At 43.7% G+C, this 17,261-nt stretch overlaps 1 protein-coding gene across 5 annotated transcripts in view; it reads left to right on the top strand.

Moving 5' to 3' along the window:
- The window catches only part of plppr5b (phospholipid phosphatase related 5b), a gene marked incomplete at its 5' end in the record, with an annotated part of 206,257 nt that overhangs the window by 137,073 nt on the left and 51,923 nt on the right, over window positions 1–17,261 (top strand). For all 5 annotated transcript variants that reach the window (XM_079490194.1, XM_079490196.1, XM_079490193.1 and 2 more), the window contains one exon: window positions 14,643–14,893. In XM_079490194.1, the coding sequence (XP_079346320.1) occupies window positions 14,643–14,893 (251 nt within the window). The remainder of the gene's footprint in view (window positions 1–14,642; window positions 14,894–17,261) is intronic.

The following is a 17,261-nucleotide window of genomic DNA, read 5'->3' as shown; positions in this document are numbered from 1 at the left end:
GACAGTGACAGATACAGCAGTAACACTGGCATATGCTCCTTTTAAAGTTTCACTTTCCTTTCCGCGTTTCAATTCAATTCATTTCAGCCGACAGTCTGCCTGCTGCAGAGTCCCTGCACGGCTCCAATTTTCTTTAAAACCCGCACTACCCTGTTACAAATAAATCATACCGCTATCCAATTCAAGCACATTTAACCCATTTTGACCTGAGATCAGATTCTAAAAATGTCTTCTACATCCTGACAGTTTTCTGAAAAAGCTATGTTTCCATGTCAGTCGTTCTTCGATTTTTCTAAAATAGCAGACCTACAAGCTCGTAGCGCGCCACTCGGTGGCGCGCTATGAGCTTGTAGATCTGCTATTTTTTAATAGCTAAAGCATAACATAATGCTAACACCAAAAGGGGTCCCCGCCCAAAATGGGTTAAAGTCTAATTTTCCTTTCTGCGTTCCAATTCATTTTTCCAAGACGGCGGGCGGCCTGCTGCAGAGTCCCTGCACTGCTCCAAATTTGGTTTTAAACCCGCACTACCCCGTTACAAATAAATCATACCGCTATCCAATTCAATACATTTTATTGATAGAGCACATTTAAAACAGCGTTGAAGCAAAGTGCTGTACACGCAGTAAACAAATATAAAATACTAAGAGTAAAACAATAAAGTGTAGACAGAGGTGGGGGGAACACTGAGAAACACTGCCTATAAAGGGAAACAGCAACTCTCAGTCTGAAACATTGAATGTTCACTAGGCCTATCGCAATTATTTGAGATAATTGCAATTATCAAGCTTATACAACACGTCCTTTGTGACGTGTTGTAAGCTTGTAGAGCAACTATTTCCGCTATTTTGTAATTTTTTTAGTGGCGCAACCACTCCAATAGAGCGTCGCAGTCCCGCCTCCTACCCTGGACCAGGAAATTAAACCCAATGCATTTTCCTCATTTTATTTAAAGACGGTTACGCCGCGGACAAAGCCAACTCGAGTCGTGACAACTCATGACAACACAAACAATATTTTGGACCAAACAAATAATTAGAAAGAAGAAAACAATGGCAGGTTACAACACTTTTTTTGTTGTTTTTCTTCTTTGTAATTATTTGTTTGGTCCAAAATATTGTTTGTGTTGTCATGAGTTGTCACGACTCGAGTTGGCTTTGTCCGCGGCGTAACCGTCTTTAAATAAATACTTTAAGAAATGTCTATGAGGAAAATGCATTGGGTTTCATTTCCTGGTCCAGGGTAGGAGGCGGGACTATAGACAGCTGTGTGTGTCCTTGGCTGGCTGGCTGGCTGGCTGGCTGGCTGTGTCCCTGGCTGTGTCCCTGGGTCTGAGCACGGAAATAGCATATTATCACCACCTTATAGTGTCACTGTTGCAGAGCCAAGTCTCACTGTTGTGCAGCCTCGCTGGAACCGGCCCAGACCCCTGGGCGCGTGCCGGGGGGTCGGGATGTTCCGGGATCCCCTCGGGGACCCCCACGCGGAGTTGCACCACTCACTTCACACGGGTGTGATTTTTGAAATAAAAATAAAAATATGATTACATGTGTCATATTTGCCCTGTGCAATTTGTGATTACGAAGCCTAAAAGGCAAAAAAACCCAATTAAAGGGACACTTACTGTGTGTGTTTTTTTTTTTTTTGTGGCTTTCGCCTTTATTTTATATTTTTAAAGGAGGGACAGACAGTAGGCTGACAGGAAATGGGGAGAGAGATGTCATCAACACTGGGCTCACTTCCTTCCTGGACTACAATTCCCATAATACTACTGTAGTCCAGGAAGTATGTGAGCCACTGGACACTGGACTCACTGCTACAATCTAAAATATCTAAAACCACATATTACACACATAAAGACCCCCAGGAAAGTGTTCTAAAGCTTCTAAACGTCATTAACATATATTTGTTTTGCAAAAAGGGTGAAGTGTCCCTTTAATCATAATTATTTGTGTGACAATAAGTCCGACCTCCCGTTAGTCCGACCTACGTGGCCGGTTAAGATACAGGTTAGGGTTAGGGTTTGGGAAAATAATACATACGATTTATATAGGTCACAGACATTTTAGTACAGACATTTTTATTAGAAAACTAGTTAAAAAGGTTAAAAACTAGAAATCAAAATCAAAAAAGGACAAACAAGAAGGGTGTGTGGGGGGGTTATGTAGGGAAAGCAAAAAGGTGGGTTTTGAGTGTGCTTTTGAACATTTCGAGGGTTTTGTAGGTAATGGTGAGTATTTTGAAATCAATTATGGACTTGACTGGGAGCCAGTGGAGTTCACGGAGGACGGGTGTGATGTGGTCCCTGGATCTGGTTCTGGTGAGCAGGCGGGCGGCGGAGTTTTGAACATATTGTAGTTTTTTGAGAACCTTGGATATTGTTAGTTTGGAATTATGGGAGGTCGGAATAATGACACTGGTGAGAAGTGATGTTAATGTTCTAAAAAGGCAGATAACCTAACCGTCGGTGGCGGTGTTTGCTGGCCGGCTCTTGTGTTTGCACCATCGTATCAGCCTTTTAAAGGAGAATTCCATACTAAAAGGCTTTCTTACCTTTCTTTGTAGTTGTTACGTCCCCACCAAAGAGGTCCAGGTGTTATTTTGTGCAAAAGCTCCTTATTGGCTATTTCCCCTACCATAAGCCCTATATGAATTGCATTGAATTGAATGGGGCTATGGGGTGCTAATTCGCTTATTTCCATCGCTCAAAATTATTATTTTTTTGTATATATCCTCTCTTCATAATGTAAATAATATCCCAAGCGGCACACTTTACTACTTATTTTGATGGAAATAAGCGAATTAGCACAACACCCCATAGCCCCATTCAATTCCCATTCAATGCAATTCATTGAGGGCTTATGGTAGGGGAAATAGCCAATAAGGAGTTTTTGCACGAAAAAACACCTAGACTAGACCTCTTTGGTGGGGACGTAACGACTACAAAGAAAGGTAAGAAAGCCTTCTAGCATGGAATTCTCCTTTAATCTGAGAGATGGAGTTCTCACCGAGACCGACCCAGAATGGCAGTCACTTTAAAGAGAGGCCCATAAAACAGACCATACACCCCTGTGACAACATGCTCGCTGAGGCGCACACAATACTAATGGCTCTGCCGTGGCCTGGTATGCTATACTACAAGAGCACCCATTACGGGCGCTCAGAGGCAAGTAATTACTTAGCATGCCGTCGTTGTCGGGTGGAAAGCTTTTCACGCCTGGAACCGTTACTTGTCACGACATGGAGAAAAAAACGGATTGCGTTTTTTTTAACCCATTTTGGGCGGGAACGCCTTTTGGTGTTAGCATTATGTTATGCTTTAGCTATTGAAAAATAGCAGACCTACAAGCTCATAGCGCGCCACCGAGTGGCGCGCTACGAGCTTGTAGGTCTGCCATTTTTCAAAAATCGAAGAACGACTGACATAGAAACATAGCTTTTTCAGAAAACTGTCAGGATGTAGAAGACATTTTTAGAATCTGATCTCAGGTCAAAATGGGTTAATCAAAACAAACTTTCATCACGGCTCATAACTAAAGCGTCGCCACTCGCGGTTACAGAATGTATGTTTTGGCGGAATAATACAAAATAAAAAAAAGATTGCGGCTAACTTTCCATAGCCGTGTTTAGTTCCAGTTCACGGCCCATGAGTTTTTTGGCGTTCAAAATAAGAACATATAATATGATAAATAATAGTATACATGATAAGAGCAGGGTGCGAAATAAATCAGGGCGGTAAATGAGTTAATGGGAACTGCTGCCTTTTCATAATTTCCATTCTCGGCGGCAGATACATTTTCCGCCTGGTTGGGCTCTAAATGTTTTCTAAACAGATACTAGGGTCAATGCGTTGCCTGCAGGGTGTCCTCTATAGTTTCAATGTACAGATTGTTATTTTGTGGTGCAGGGGAGAGGCAGTAGCTCAGGAGGTTAGTGTCTTAGTGTCCTTGAGCAAGACTCTGAACCCCTAATTGCTCCCAATAAGCAGGCTGGTGCCTCGCATGGTTTCGTCTGCTGTGTGTGAATGCGGGTGAATGTAAATGCACACATTGTAAAGCTCTTTGGATAAAGGCGCTATATAAATGCACCATTTTAGACCGATGCTAGGTTCTTCTTTTTTTTTTTTACCTGTGATCCGATATAGGTTTTCATTAGTTTCATTAGTTTTGCACAAAATACATTCATTGGGCTAAAAACAGCCATAGCCACTTAGCCCAAATGTGCTGACCTCATCACATTTCACACAGAATCATGAAAAACCCCTAGTTTGACATGTCACATGCTACTTAAAGGACCACTTCACCACTTTTCATGTTCATGATAAAACACCACCATTTTTTTCTACTCAGTCTCATGTCTCATAGGAGAGCTGTGGGCAGTTCAGACACCCGTCCACCAGTGACATCATCATCGTTAGGCAGAATTTTTTAAACAAGATTATTAATATATACATATATATATTAATATATTTAGATTTGTATTATCGTGAGACCGATGGCTTCCATTTTTGCATTGCAACTTTTCAGGAAAATAAATTCTGCAGTTTCTATTAGCTTGGATTCCCCATCGATGATGTCACTGGTGGACGGGTTTCTGAACTGCCCACAGCCCTCCTATGAGACACAGACTGAGTAGGAAAGAATTGTGGTATTTTATCATGAACATTAGTGAGGACTAATTATAATATAATTAGTCCTCACTAATGTTCATGATAAAATACCACAATTCTTTCCTACTCAGTCTGTGTCAACTTATCTTCATATTATGAAGATAAGTTGAAAAGTGGTGAAGTGGTCCTTTAAAGCAAAAGGAACGTTTGATTTTTGACAATTTTGCCTGCCATAGGATGTTAATGGGAGGGTCACAAGAAACCCCAATAAAAAAGATTGCCCAATACTAACAGCCGGTCAGCAAGTGGATTCATGAATGTATGTATATAGACAATATTTTAGGCCAATACAAAATACTAACAAATTTCCAACTTTAAACAAAAAGCTGCCAGACTAATAGTTTAATGAGCAGGCTACACTGTCTCTCTACATTCTATGTATGTGTGGTTATTTGGTTGTATTACTGTAAATCACCTTGGATAAGAGTGTCTGCTAAATGCCTATCCATCGTAAAGCAGAGGGGTCGACGATGGAGAGGGGCCGCGTCACGCCCTCTGTGTCGCCGTGAATGCAAACGAAGGTCGACCTGGTTCCGCAGGGTTCAGGGGGAGGCTCTGCCACTGGAGAGACACGCTGCGGTAGTCAGATGGAGCATGCTTCGCTGCGCGGGCCGTGGCACCTCATGTTTATTTATGTCTGAGTGTTGCTGTAGATTTGTCATGCACTGTGTGTGTGTGTGTGTGTGTGTGTGTGTGTGTGTGTGTGTGTGTGTGTGTGTGTGTGTGTGTGTGTGTGTGTGTGTGTGTGTGTGTGTGTGTGTGTGTGTGTGTGTGTGTGTGTGTGTGTGTGTGTGGCGTGCATGCGTACAGTATACTGCACAGTGGATGTTCTGCGTTTGCTGCATCTCTGACCTGCAATGCCGCACAGTCGCATGGCGGGGTGGATGGGGGTTCTCTCTGCACGGCTGAGCCCACGGGGGGGGGGGGGGGGGGATGTTGTGTGTGTGCGTGTGCGTGTGCGTGTGTGCGCTTATCAAGCATCTTTCAACACAAAGTCACAAGGTGCTGTACAAATCAACCCCATAAAGTGAGTGCCAATCAGATAGGACTTTTCTGTTTGGATGCCACTCAGTAGGCATTCCCACATAACTTCAGGGTATGATTGACGATGTCACATGCCTACCCTCTATACCAGGGGTGGCCAAAAGGTATAGATTGTGATCTACCAGTAGATCACAAAGGCTGGCAGGAAGACCACATGACATGCCCATAAAAGTATATATAAAACAATATATATTTATGAACAAAAGTGACTTGATTGATTGACATCAAAAAGGGCCTGTCAGCTCAAACAAACAATCCAAATATATCCAAGTTATATGCGTCTTATATGTAACACCAGTGCCAAACTGATACTTTTTTGGGGGGGGGATACTGTAGGTAGATCTCGTTGAGCTGGTCATTTTGAAAGTATATATGTAGCTCTCAAGTCAAAACAGTGTCGGCACCCTAGCTCTGGTCCATAGCCCTAATGCTAATTCTGCCCTGCATTAAGGCTATGGGACTGATCGCTTCTATAGCTCTCGAATGGAATGCAGACCAGCCTCTCTTCTGTTGCTAGAATATAAAGAACGTTTTACCTACTCACCAATACAAAGACGGGTTGTGTAATTAGAAAGCCTATAGTGCAGGGGTTCTCAACGTTTTTGGCCGGGGACCCCCGAAAATGCTTTGGCAATGTCTCGGGACCCCCGCCCCGCCCCGCCCCCTCCCGACCCCCAATATAAATTGACTGCTACAATAACCATAATAATAGAGACAATACACCATAAATAAATACTGAAACCAGATATAATTAGGGAAGGTGTATATGCATGTACTATGTGTACTATGTAAACTCTTCATTTTCATTTTCCAGCCATTCAGTTGCAAAAAAAAAAAAGATTTAAAAAATATATTTGGGGACCCCCCAAAATAATTTGGCGACCCCCCCCCGAGGGGTCGCGACCCACTAGTTGAGAACCCCTGCCTTAGTGGACGCACTCTGAGCCCCCCACACGTATAAATGCACTTTTTGGCCAGAACGGGATTGTTTTCACCGGACGGAAAAAAACTTTCTTCTTTTCTCTTGGCAATATCGGTAGTGGAGTAACTAAAAGTATTTCTTTTCAAGTGGAAAAACAATCCCTTTCTTGCCAAAAAGTACATATTATACATGTGGTATAGGGGGCTCAGAGTGCGTCCACTAAGGAAAAGTAGGCGTTCTAATTACACAACCCGTCTTTGTATTGGTGAGTAGGTAAAACGTTCTTTATATTCTAGCAACAGAAGAGAGGCTGGTCTGCATTCCATGCGAGAGCTAGACGCCATCGTTCCATAGCCTTAACCCATTTTGGGGCGGGAACCCCTTTTGGTGTTAGCATTATGTTATGCTTTAGCTATTGAAAAATAGCAGATCTACAAGCTCATAGCGCGCCACCGAGTGGCGCGCTACGAGCTTGTAGGTCTGCTATTTTTGAAAAATCGAAGAACGACTGACATAGAAACATAGCTTTTTCAGAAAACTGTCAGGATGTAGAAGACCTTTTTAGAATCTGTTAGCATTAGGGCTATGGACCAGAGCTAACGGCACCCCTGCTCTATACCGGTGTTGTTTTTGGCAGCAAATTTCTGTTTTAGTTGTAGTCATAGTCTCTTGAAAGAAACGTTTTCATTTAGTTTTAGTCGCATTTTAGTCACCTGGAATGGTTTAGTGTTTAGTCTAGTTTTAGTCGACTAAATATAAGATTTTTGTCGACTAAATCTACAGGTGATTTAGTCGACTAAAATGTATTTTGGCGGGCCTTGATGCCGTCACAATGGCAGATTTTACACTTGCTGAAAATAGCCGATCTATAAGCTCACAGCGCGTCGCAGCACGGCGCGTTGTAGGTTTGGGTGAGTGTAAACTTTGCATACTTATGACTAGCATGGGCTGCAACCGGGGAACGATTAAATAGAGAGAGTTGGCTTGTTATGTTAACGCATCGTAAGCTCTCTCCGGTCCTCTCCTCCTCCAAGCTGATTGGACGGAGTCTCGCTCGCTATAGTTTGACCGCAAATCCCTCGGTTAGTGTCAAAACCCAGAGAGCGGCAATGAGCAAGAAAGCAAAAAAAAAAACAGGCTTTAAAAATAGATGAAAGACTCCCCCTCCGGAGATAGAACACGGTGGTGGTGCACCGTGCACTGTGTGTGTGTGTGTGTGTGTATGTGTGTGTGTGTGTGCGTGCGTGCGTGCGTGTGTCTGTGTGTCTGTGTGTGGTGCATGGTGGTGGAGTCGTTACATGCGGGTCTCAAGGTTCAAAGCGCTCAGGCGCGCTTGTTAGGAACCCTCTTGAAGATGCTCTCTCATAAACACGGGAAATCACTGTATGCTGGATATTGTTTGCTCACAATGAAACGGCCTTAATTTTTTTCAAGCTTCTTCAAACAAAGAAACACAATAGAAACATTTCAGCTGCGGCATTCTTGGTCTTTTTTTTTGTTTTGACCCAGATAAGCTTTGGCATGAGGAGCTGAACGATGGTGTTATTTTATTATTGTATTTTTTCCATTATAGCCTATAGTACATGCTGGCTCATGTACAGTATATAGAGTGACTCTTATGTTGTTGTTTTTTCCTTATTTCTTGTTTTAGATATATGTGTTGAATAGTGCAGGAATACTGCATGTCTTCCCCCCCATCTCTCTCCCCATTTCCTGTCAGCCTACTGTCTGTCCCTCCATAAAGAAATATTAAATAAAGGTGAAAGCCACAAAAAAAAACATACAAAAAAAAGAAGTACTTTTTAATACTTTTCACTGGTTCAATATATGTAAAAACCCAAGAAGTAAAGGGTGTTCAATATCACTGATTTATTAAAGAAAATAAGAAGAATTGAGATAGCTGGTTTCTGCCCGACAACGACAATCTCCTACATTGAATCCTTTCCTCCTCCTTACAGATCAGGTCATCAATAACACATCGTATCAACAAGTAACAGTTTTGTCAAGAGTTACGGTATAAGCTTGCTTTGGATTAATTATATTAATCAAACCCAAGACTTCTCGGTAACTTACTTACTTACTTTCTTTATTTACACAATTGTGTGACATTGGGCCCAAACAATGATCGAAAACCTATGAATGAAAACTTTTAAAAGGTACATACTGTAGGTACATACATAGACCTATACAAGCAGGTTGGATATAAATGCAGTGGTATGACACATGCACACATGAGACGTTTGCCCTCAATGCTTTCTGGCTAAGCCTGAGCCTAACCTTATATAACCTCACTAAACTGAGCCTAAATCTATCCTCAACCTTGTAAAACTGAGCCTAAACCTATAACCCAGGGTGAATTTTGGGGTTTTCGAAATAAAATAACCTTTTCTACGTCCGACAGTGAGAGACATTAGACATGAATCGTGGGCGGCAGAATGAGTTAATGCATTTACTGTATACTCAGGATTTGTTTTAACCGGCGGAAATGGCTGACCTGCAAGCTCCCAACTCCCAGCTGTTGCGTGCTCTCTGACTACACATGGCATCACACACACGGTGACGCCCCTATTTCATCTGCTACTCTCCGTCGACTCCCCACGTTGCTCAGTGCTCAAGAAGGACAAGGACACACTGATAACTTCCACCACCGTCACCACGCACTTATCTTACATGTTGCTGCTTTCACATGTTGACTTCCACAACAGCCCACGTAAACTTTCAAAACTACTTTCGCTGAGCGTGTGTGTACACGGACACGCGTGTCTGCCCACTCATGCCGTGCACTGACTTCAAAATGACTGCAAACACTTAACTTCCCGAACACCAACAAAGCCCCCCAGGGCCTTTGCGTTCACATTTCCCTGTGTGTGTGTGTGTGTGTGTGTGTGTGTGTGTGTGTGTGTGTGTGTGTGTGTGTACTCACTACACACGCGCACGCACACATGCACAGTAAACGCCAACAATGCACCCCAGGGCTGTGCATTTCCCTGCGTGTGTGTGCGAGTGTGTACTCACTACACTTGCACACGCACACACTGTGTAGTGTACGCATGGGCAAGTGCACGCTAGAAACACGCTAGAAACACAACAAATGTCTTGAATTGAATGTGGTCAGAGCGCTGTGCGTCTCTCCCTATCTCTCTACCAAGTCCCTGTCCCACCCCCACACCACGTCACACACTCAGCGTGAAGTGGGTACAACGCATTCTCTGGCGAAAACAGCTAATCTACAAGCTCACAACATCACAGGTTGCAAAAGCCTTGAGTTTTCTCAAGCCAGAGCTCAAAATTGTGCACATTTTGGACGCAAATGCACCTACAATTTGATCTGTGCAACTTACAAAATGAATTTGGGAGTACTTGTGCGACTGTCCATAGTTTCTGTGGTGCATGTCAAACTGGGGGTCCTTCATACTTTTCAAATGGGGGTCTGTGGGCTAATAAGTGTAAATGTTGCGGACCTTGTCATGAAAATATTTCCCTACCATGCATTTTAGTTAGAGAAAATTAGCAAAATGTGTGGCAAATCTGAAAAGAAAATGCTTACCACTAGCTTTCTTCACAAATGTGTTCATAAAGGTGTCTACTATAACATAACAATTTGTTCCAACCCAACTCCCAAGTCACTTCTGTCTTCAAGTCAGCTGCTGAAAGTTGGGGTACCATTAACAACCAATATTAGGCAAAATTCCCATATTTTCATTATGCTTTAAGTAGCATGTGACATATCAAACTAGGGGATTTTCATGATGCTGAATCCATTCCAAGCATTAGTTTTGCACGCAAATACTCCTTGGGATAAATTTGGCGATAGCCACTTGCCCTAATGTGCCCAAATGTGCTGACCTCATCACATTTGTGATGACGGCTATGGGCAGTTTTAGGCAAATGTAACCCAGCCAACATGGCAACCCAAAAATGGCAACCCGTGTCAACCTGTCAATCACAGCAGTATCCTACACTCTACACTTCCTACACTCCCACTTCCATTCAAGATGGCCGAATTGTTTGGCATGGCATTAGGAGGTTCCTCTACACTACTGTGCTAGGCCCTTGTTACTCATCGCTGAGTTATTTAGGCTTGGTGTCATTTTCATTTGACTTGTCGACTAGACTAGGGGGGGGGGGGGGGTTCTGTTTTCGTGGGGGGGGGAGTTTTGTTTTTGTGCTCGTACCCAGACACCCAGCTACCCACCCACACACAAAGTCACTTAAGGAAGTGGTTGCACCACTTAAAAATGAGTGTGTGTGTGTGCGGGTGTGCGTGTGTGCGTGCGTGCGTGCGTGCGTGCGTGCGTGCGTGCGTGCGTGCGTGCGTGCGTGCACAATCATTGTTTGACGTATGTGATAACTGAGGCTGACAATGAAGTTGCCTCATACCACAAAGGGCTGGCATCCCGTCAAAGAATAGGTGCATTGCCTCACTCTGTTTACACTCACACACACACTGAAACTTGACGCGCTGTCAGCTAGTAGGTCTGCTGTTTTTGAATAGCCAACGATGCAAAATCACACTTGCGTGAAATGAGGGGCGCCCACTGTGGCTGCCGCCACGTGACGTCACAACGTCATTCATTCATTGCAGATTCACTGCCGCTATATACGTTATGAGAGATGAATGCAGTGTGTTATTATTGCATATAAAACCAGTCACAAGATGTATTCATATTGGCCACATGACGGTCTCACGTTGTCTTTAGTGCACGTCCTCTCAATAAACAACGCGGGTGCTAAGGACGTATTTTTTTACAGCTCCCATTGCTATACGCAACGCCTTGTTCAGTGCATGTTTTGCATGTGCACAGCCATTCACTTCCTTGTTTACGGGCCGACAAAACTATATTATCTCTGAATCTACGTCGCTGTCCATGGTTTTGATCAGAACAGCAAAGTTCTGTCCTAATTTCTGACTTACCAAGCATCTCGTTTGGAATATATAAACGATTCTAAAGCGAGACCAGTGTTATCACTCGAGTGTGGTGTGACCCAAAAGCACAGCAAGGAGAGGCAAAGCAGAGTAAAGCCCACCCGGGCGGGCTTTTATTCACAAACACAGGGGGTGAAAGGAGTGCAGGGGTCCGTAGGCTGCTCCACAGAGCTCGGGTCCCGGAAACACGTAGACTGGGGAAGAACTGGCGCCGAGCTGCAGACAGGTCTGGCTTTTGTAGGCTCATCAGGTGATTGCAGACGACATCCAGGTGGGGATATTGTAACAGGGAGAGAGGTGCTGTGGAGTGCTCTGGAGTCCTCTGGTGGCACTGAAGTGCCCAGAACACCCACAGCACATGGATGTAGAGGTGATGGAGAGCGAACCGTAACAACCAGACTTGACAGTGCGAGGTAGTAATGGAAATGGAAGGCGGGGCTCTTCAGAGTAAAACCTGCCCATCTGCCAATCTGTTGAACGCCTTTATTCTGACAAACTCTGGCAGCATCATAAGTGTTAAGATGCCACCATTTCCATCTGATCACTCTTGCGTCCTATTGGTGCGCCGATCAGTTCAGAAACCTGCCTACCAATGACATCATGGTTGAGGATTCCAAGCTGACAGAAACCCAAGGCTTTCTCTTCCCGGAAAGTTAGGCCCTGCTGAGCGAGAAGTAGACAGAAATAGTGCCAACGCCTCGCAGTGAGCTTGTGGATCGGCTATTTTCGGGCCAAAGAGGTTTGGTGTAGATGGGAAAAAAGAGCAGAACTAAGTTTACTAAGTATTGAAGTGGTTAAATGTCTGAAAAATGCACAATAACATGAATCCAACATACAATGATGACAGCGCTGTCAAACAAGTCAACAGCTTCCCCCGCAGTGCGTGCTTGCCAACACCTATACAGTATATAATATACAAACACACTCACTGTGGGTAATGGGCCCCCAGACGCTGCCATCCATTCCCATGGCTCTTAAAAACTAAGTCGCTATGCATGAAATCTATGAAAAAGATTAATCTGCACCATCATTTTATAAATGTATACAATATATAGTGGGGAAGACCCGTGCTCTGTCTAGAGCAATATAAATGCCGTCCATCTATACCACGTTCCGAACCCTTGTGGCGTTGGTTCGGACGGTCGCTGAGTCACGCCCGCAACTTGACAAAATGTATTTTGATGGCGGTGGGGGTGGGGCTGTCATCGTCCTGAGGCAGGGTGACCGTAGAGCAAGAGAAGGCAAATACTTGGACTGTGACATTTAAAGTGAAACGTAGCGAGAGGAAAGCGAGAACAGCGGAAGGGATCTAGATGAGTCACACTCTCTTACAGCTGCCTGTTTCCATGGATGTCTTCCAGCTAAACAAGCTTCAAAGTCTGGGAGTGAGCGTGAACAGTTGCAAACTCCGATTGCCAAAGCTCCCCATTGTTGCGATACAGATATATACACATAGTGTATATACACACGTGTGCGTGCGTGCGTGCGTGCGGGGGCGTGCGTGTGTGCGTGTCTGGCATGAAGGCCCGTTTTGGTGATTTAGCGTGGCAGAAGGATGGGCCCCCGTGGTGGAAAAGCCATAATTTCCGTTAAAGCCGTCACAATCACAGAGACATAAAGCACATCCCTGTTAGTTTTTAAGAGCCATGGGAATGGATGGCAGCGTCTGGGGGCCCTTTACCCACAGTGAGTGTGTGTTTGTGTATTATATACTGTATAGGTGTTGGCAGGCACGCACTGCGGGGGAAGCTGTTCCCAACAGCTTCCCAATAGCAGATCTACAAGCTCGTAGCGCGCCACCGAGTGGCGCGCTACGAGCTTGTAGGTCTGCTATTTTTGAAAAATCGAAGAACGACTGACATAGAAACATAGCTTTTTCAGAAAACTGTCAGGATGTAGAAGACATTTTTAGAATCTGATCTCAGGTCAAAATGGGTTAAAGGGGCTGTGACGATCGAGTGCCGTGGATGTCACGTCCAAGTGTGCTCTTCTTACTACTAGGTTTGGGATCCGGAAAAACGGAGGAACCCTGATCCAACCTATATCTCCGCTGTTGGGGAGAAACCACCTAACTCCAAAATGTTAATTTTCTTAGAAAATGAAAAATATATTTTTTTCTGGAAATTAAGAAAGCCTAATATTTTGAAATCCAAGCAATACTGCCTCATCAAAGATGGTGTTGTGACTTTATATTATTGTCAATTACTTGCATTTAATAGCAGACAGTTTGAGGGTCCACTGGAGTTAAGAGGTTTTGTCCGAAGCACGTTTGACTACTTGGTTATTGGTTCAATATAGTTTTAACCAACACACAGACGTAAAGGGTGTTCAATTGCATTGATTTATGCAAAAAATAAAATTCTAAACCCTCAGAAATGCAGTTAGGTGTTTTTTTCCCGAGAGCAACCAAACCTGTGCTCACAGTACAGCGTCATGGCATTTAAGTATACCTGTGTGTTAGGGCCGTAACTGCAAAACAGCGGAATCTAGGGTTTGATTCAGATTCTTGGGTTCACGATTCGATTCCAAATCGATGTTTTCGATTCAACTCTATTCTCGATCGGAAAACTTTTTTTTTCTTTTTTTCGATTCAAAGGTAATTTCAAAACTATTCTCTATTCAAAATGATTCGATTCAATACACAGGATTTCAGCACGATCTACTCCAGTCTTGTGGCATGAAAGCAGAGTACATTTAGTAAAAAGCTTTAATAATTGTAAATGTTTTATCAACTGAATGATGGGTCAGCTGGACCCTCGTTGACAGACACCTCAGCTGTGCTGAAGTGACTGACTGGAGTCACTTGAAAATGACTAAGACATGATAATGTTTATTGTGATTATGGTAAGCTTACATTTCATATCACAAACACCATATAGTGACAACTCCTATAACTGTAACCAGAAAGAGAAAAAAAAGAAGTTTTTTTTTATTTTTTTGGGAAATGTGGAATCTATTTTGAATTGCTCATAATGAGAATCGCGATATTAATTTGAATCGATGTTTTTTGGCACCTCTAGCGGATTCTGTAGGCAATAATAGTTGTCGTTGAATGTCTCTCTCTCTCTCTTCCCTGCCAGGAGTGTACACCTTCGGCCTCTTCGCCGTGGACATCTTCGTCAACGCGGGCCAGGTGGTGACGGGCAACCTGACGCCCTACTTCCTCACGGTGTGCAAGCCCAACTACACGGCGCTGGGCTGCACGCTGGCCGTGCGCTACATCAGCCACCAGCAGGCGTGCACGGGCGACCCGGACGACATCCTGCGCGCCCGCAAAACCTTCCCCTCCAAGGAGGCGGGGCTCAGCGTCTACGCCGCGCTCTACCTGGCCGTGAGTCGTCCTGCTTCTTCTCTGCTTCTATAAACGTGTTTTATGTCGTAGGTCGTGGGACAACAAAACGTGACCGTAGACGCAGACCTACGTAGACCCTTGCATGTCTTACAAGCTACATACATGTAGCTTAAACGCTACATACATCTAGCTTAAAAGCTACATACATGTAGCTTGTAAAAGCTACATACATGTAGCTTGTAAAAGCTACATACATGTAGCTTAAAAGCTACATACATGTAGCTTGTAAAAGCTACATACATGTAGCTTGTAAAAGCTACATACATGTAGCTTGTAAAAGCTACATACATGTTTTACAAGCTCATAGCGCGGCACTCGGTGCCGTGATATGAGCTTGTACATCTGCTATCTTTCAATAGCTAAAGTATAACATAATGCTTAGTTAAAACACCAAAAGGGGTTCCCGTCCTCATGGGTTAAGCCAATCTGTGCCAAAGCGAGATAAACTCGTGAATAGCTATTTAATCCTCCTGTGCCAATCACGAGATTTACGAGTTTTGATTAATTAGCATTAATCCAGCCTAAATAAATAAATAAATCAATGTTAAAGGGAAGCGAGCATGGAAATGGTGGTGGGTTTGCACAAATGGTCACAAATTGTGGTGGGTTAGCACAAATGGTCACAACCCCCTCCTACTAATAGTAGATGGATAGATGGATAGGAGTTGAGACTAAATGCACGCATGCACTCACACACACACACACGTGCACACGCACGCACGCACACAAACAACTCGCACACGATCAACTACAATTGATTACAATACGATTTTTGTTTTGTTGACAGTAATTGCTCCACCATTGAATGATGCTCTGGAAACGTTTCCAGAGAGACAGTTCATGGTTGGCTCTTTGTCTGTCTTTAATAAAAGTGTCTGGTATTGAAACCTGAATCAAATGTGAGTTGAAATGAAAAGAAAAAACATTAGGTTGGATTAGGTGGTCATAATTTCATAATTGTTTCGCGAAATACCGGTATAAACATTTCAATACAGCAATGCATTGATGCGTACGTTTTACTTTTTAATCCTTTTTCTTTTTTTGTTAAAGCATATATAATTTTGAATTGAAGTAATTTTTAACCCATTTTGGGCGGGAACCCCTTTTGGTGTTAGCATTATGTTATGCTTTAGCTATTGAAAAATAGCAGATCTACAAGCTCATAGCGCGCCACCGAGTGGCGCGCTACGAGCTTGTAGGTCTGCTATTTTTGAAAAATCGAAGAACCACTGACACAGAAACATAGCTTTTTCAGAAAACTGTCATGATGTAGAAGACATTTTTTAGAATCGTTCCCAGGTCAAAATGGGTTAAAGCAAGTACAACAGCAATTTTAACTCGAGTACTTTATAGATTTGACAGAGCGACTTTCACTCGTATAGTCTAGTAATGACCGGGCATCTATAGTCTACTTTGATTCGAGTATGGTGGTTGAATTTCTTTACGTAAACCTTCTCTTCTGGCGGTCCCTCATGGCACCACATGCTTTCCGATGGGCGTCTGCGGCCAAATGCTCATCAATGCGGACCACCATCTGTAAATGTTTTATTGCCAGGGACCCCCAGAAGAGTGTGTAAAAATGTTTCAAAAATGCTCAAAAATAAGCCTGTAACGTCTATGGCAGATTTCCCCAATAGGCGGCCCGCGGGCCATTTGCGGCCCGCAGAGCGCCCCCTTGTGCCCCCCCCTTTTTTTTTTTTTTTGAGGGGTTCCCAGATATAAATGGCATTAAATGGGGGTCAGTAGCCTATGCATAAACTGGGCATCCTTTTCAAATGGGGTCTTGCCCTGAAAGGCAAGACCTCGTGCGTGCGGACTCTGCCCCCAGCCTGGTACCCTAGTCAAAATATGGCCCTTGAGGAAAATTAATTGGGGAACCCTGGTCTATGGGCTCCATTTTCGTCACCGCTAAACCCCTTATCCCTAAACTTCTTTGCCTTTTTTACTATTTTGCAAAACATTTTTAAATAGTAAAAATGGCCAGTCTACAAGCTCACAACGTGTCAATGTAGATTGGCTAGTTGAACTATTCAAAAATGTTTTTCAAAATAGTAAAAAAAAAAGGCAAGGAAGTTTAGGGATAAGGGGTTTAGCGGTGACGAAAATGGAGCCCTATGTCTGCTATATGCTCTATAGCCACCGGCCCAATGTATAAAAGGGGTCAAGATGATTGTGATGCTGGGTTTACTCATTTCTCTGGGGACCCCATGGGACATCCCCAAGGACGCCATGGGGGTCCCCGTCCCCCGATTTGAGAACCGACGGCGTATATGATCTGCTCTCAGTCCCACGGCTTTCCTTTTGAGGATGCGAGACCGTGAAATGAGTAAATCCGCTCCACGGCCCA

The sequence above is a fragment of the Electrona antarctica genome (genome assembly GCF_951216825.1).
Source record: "Electrona antarctica genome assembly, chromosome: 20".
NCBI lineage: Eukaryota > Metazoa > Chordata > Actinopteri > Myctophiformes > Myctophidae > Electrona > Electrona antarctica.
The sequence above is the reverse complement of the archived record's forward strand: the minus strand, read 5'-3'. Positions and strand labels throughout refer to the sequence as shown.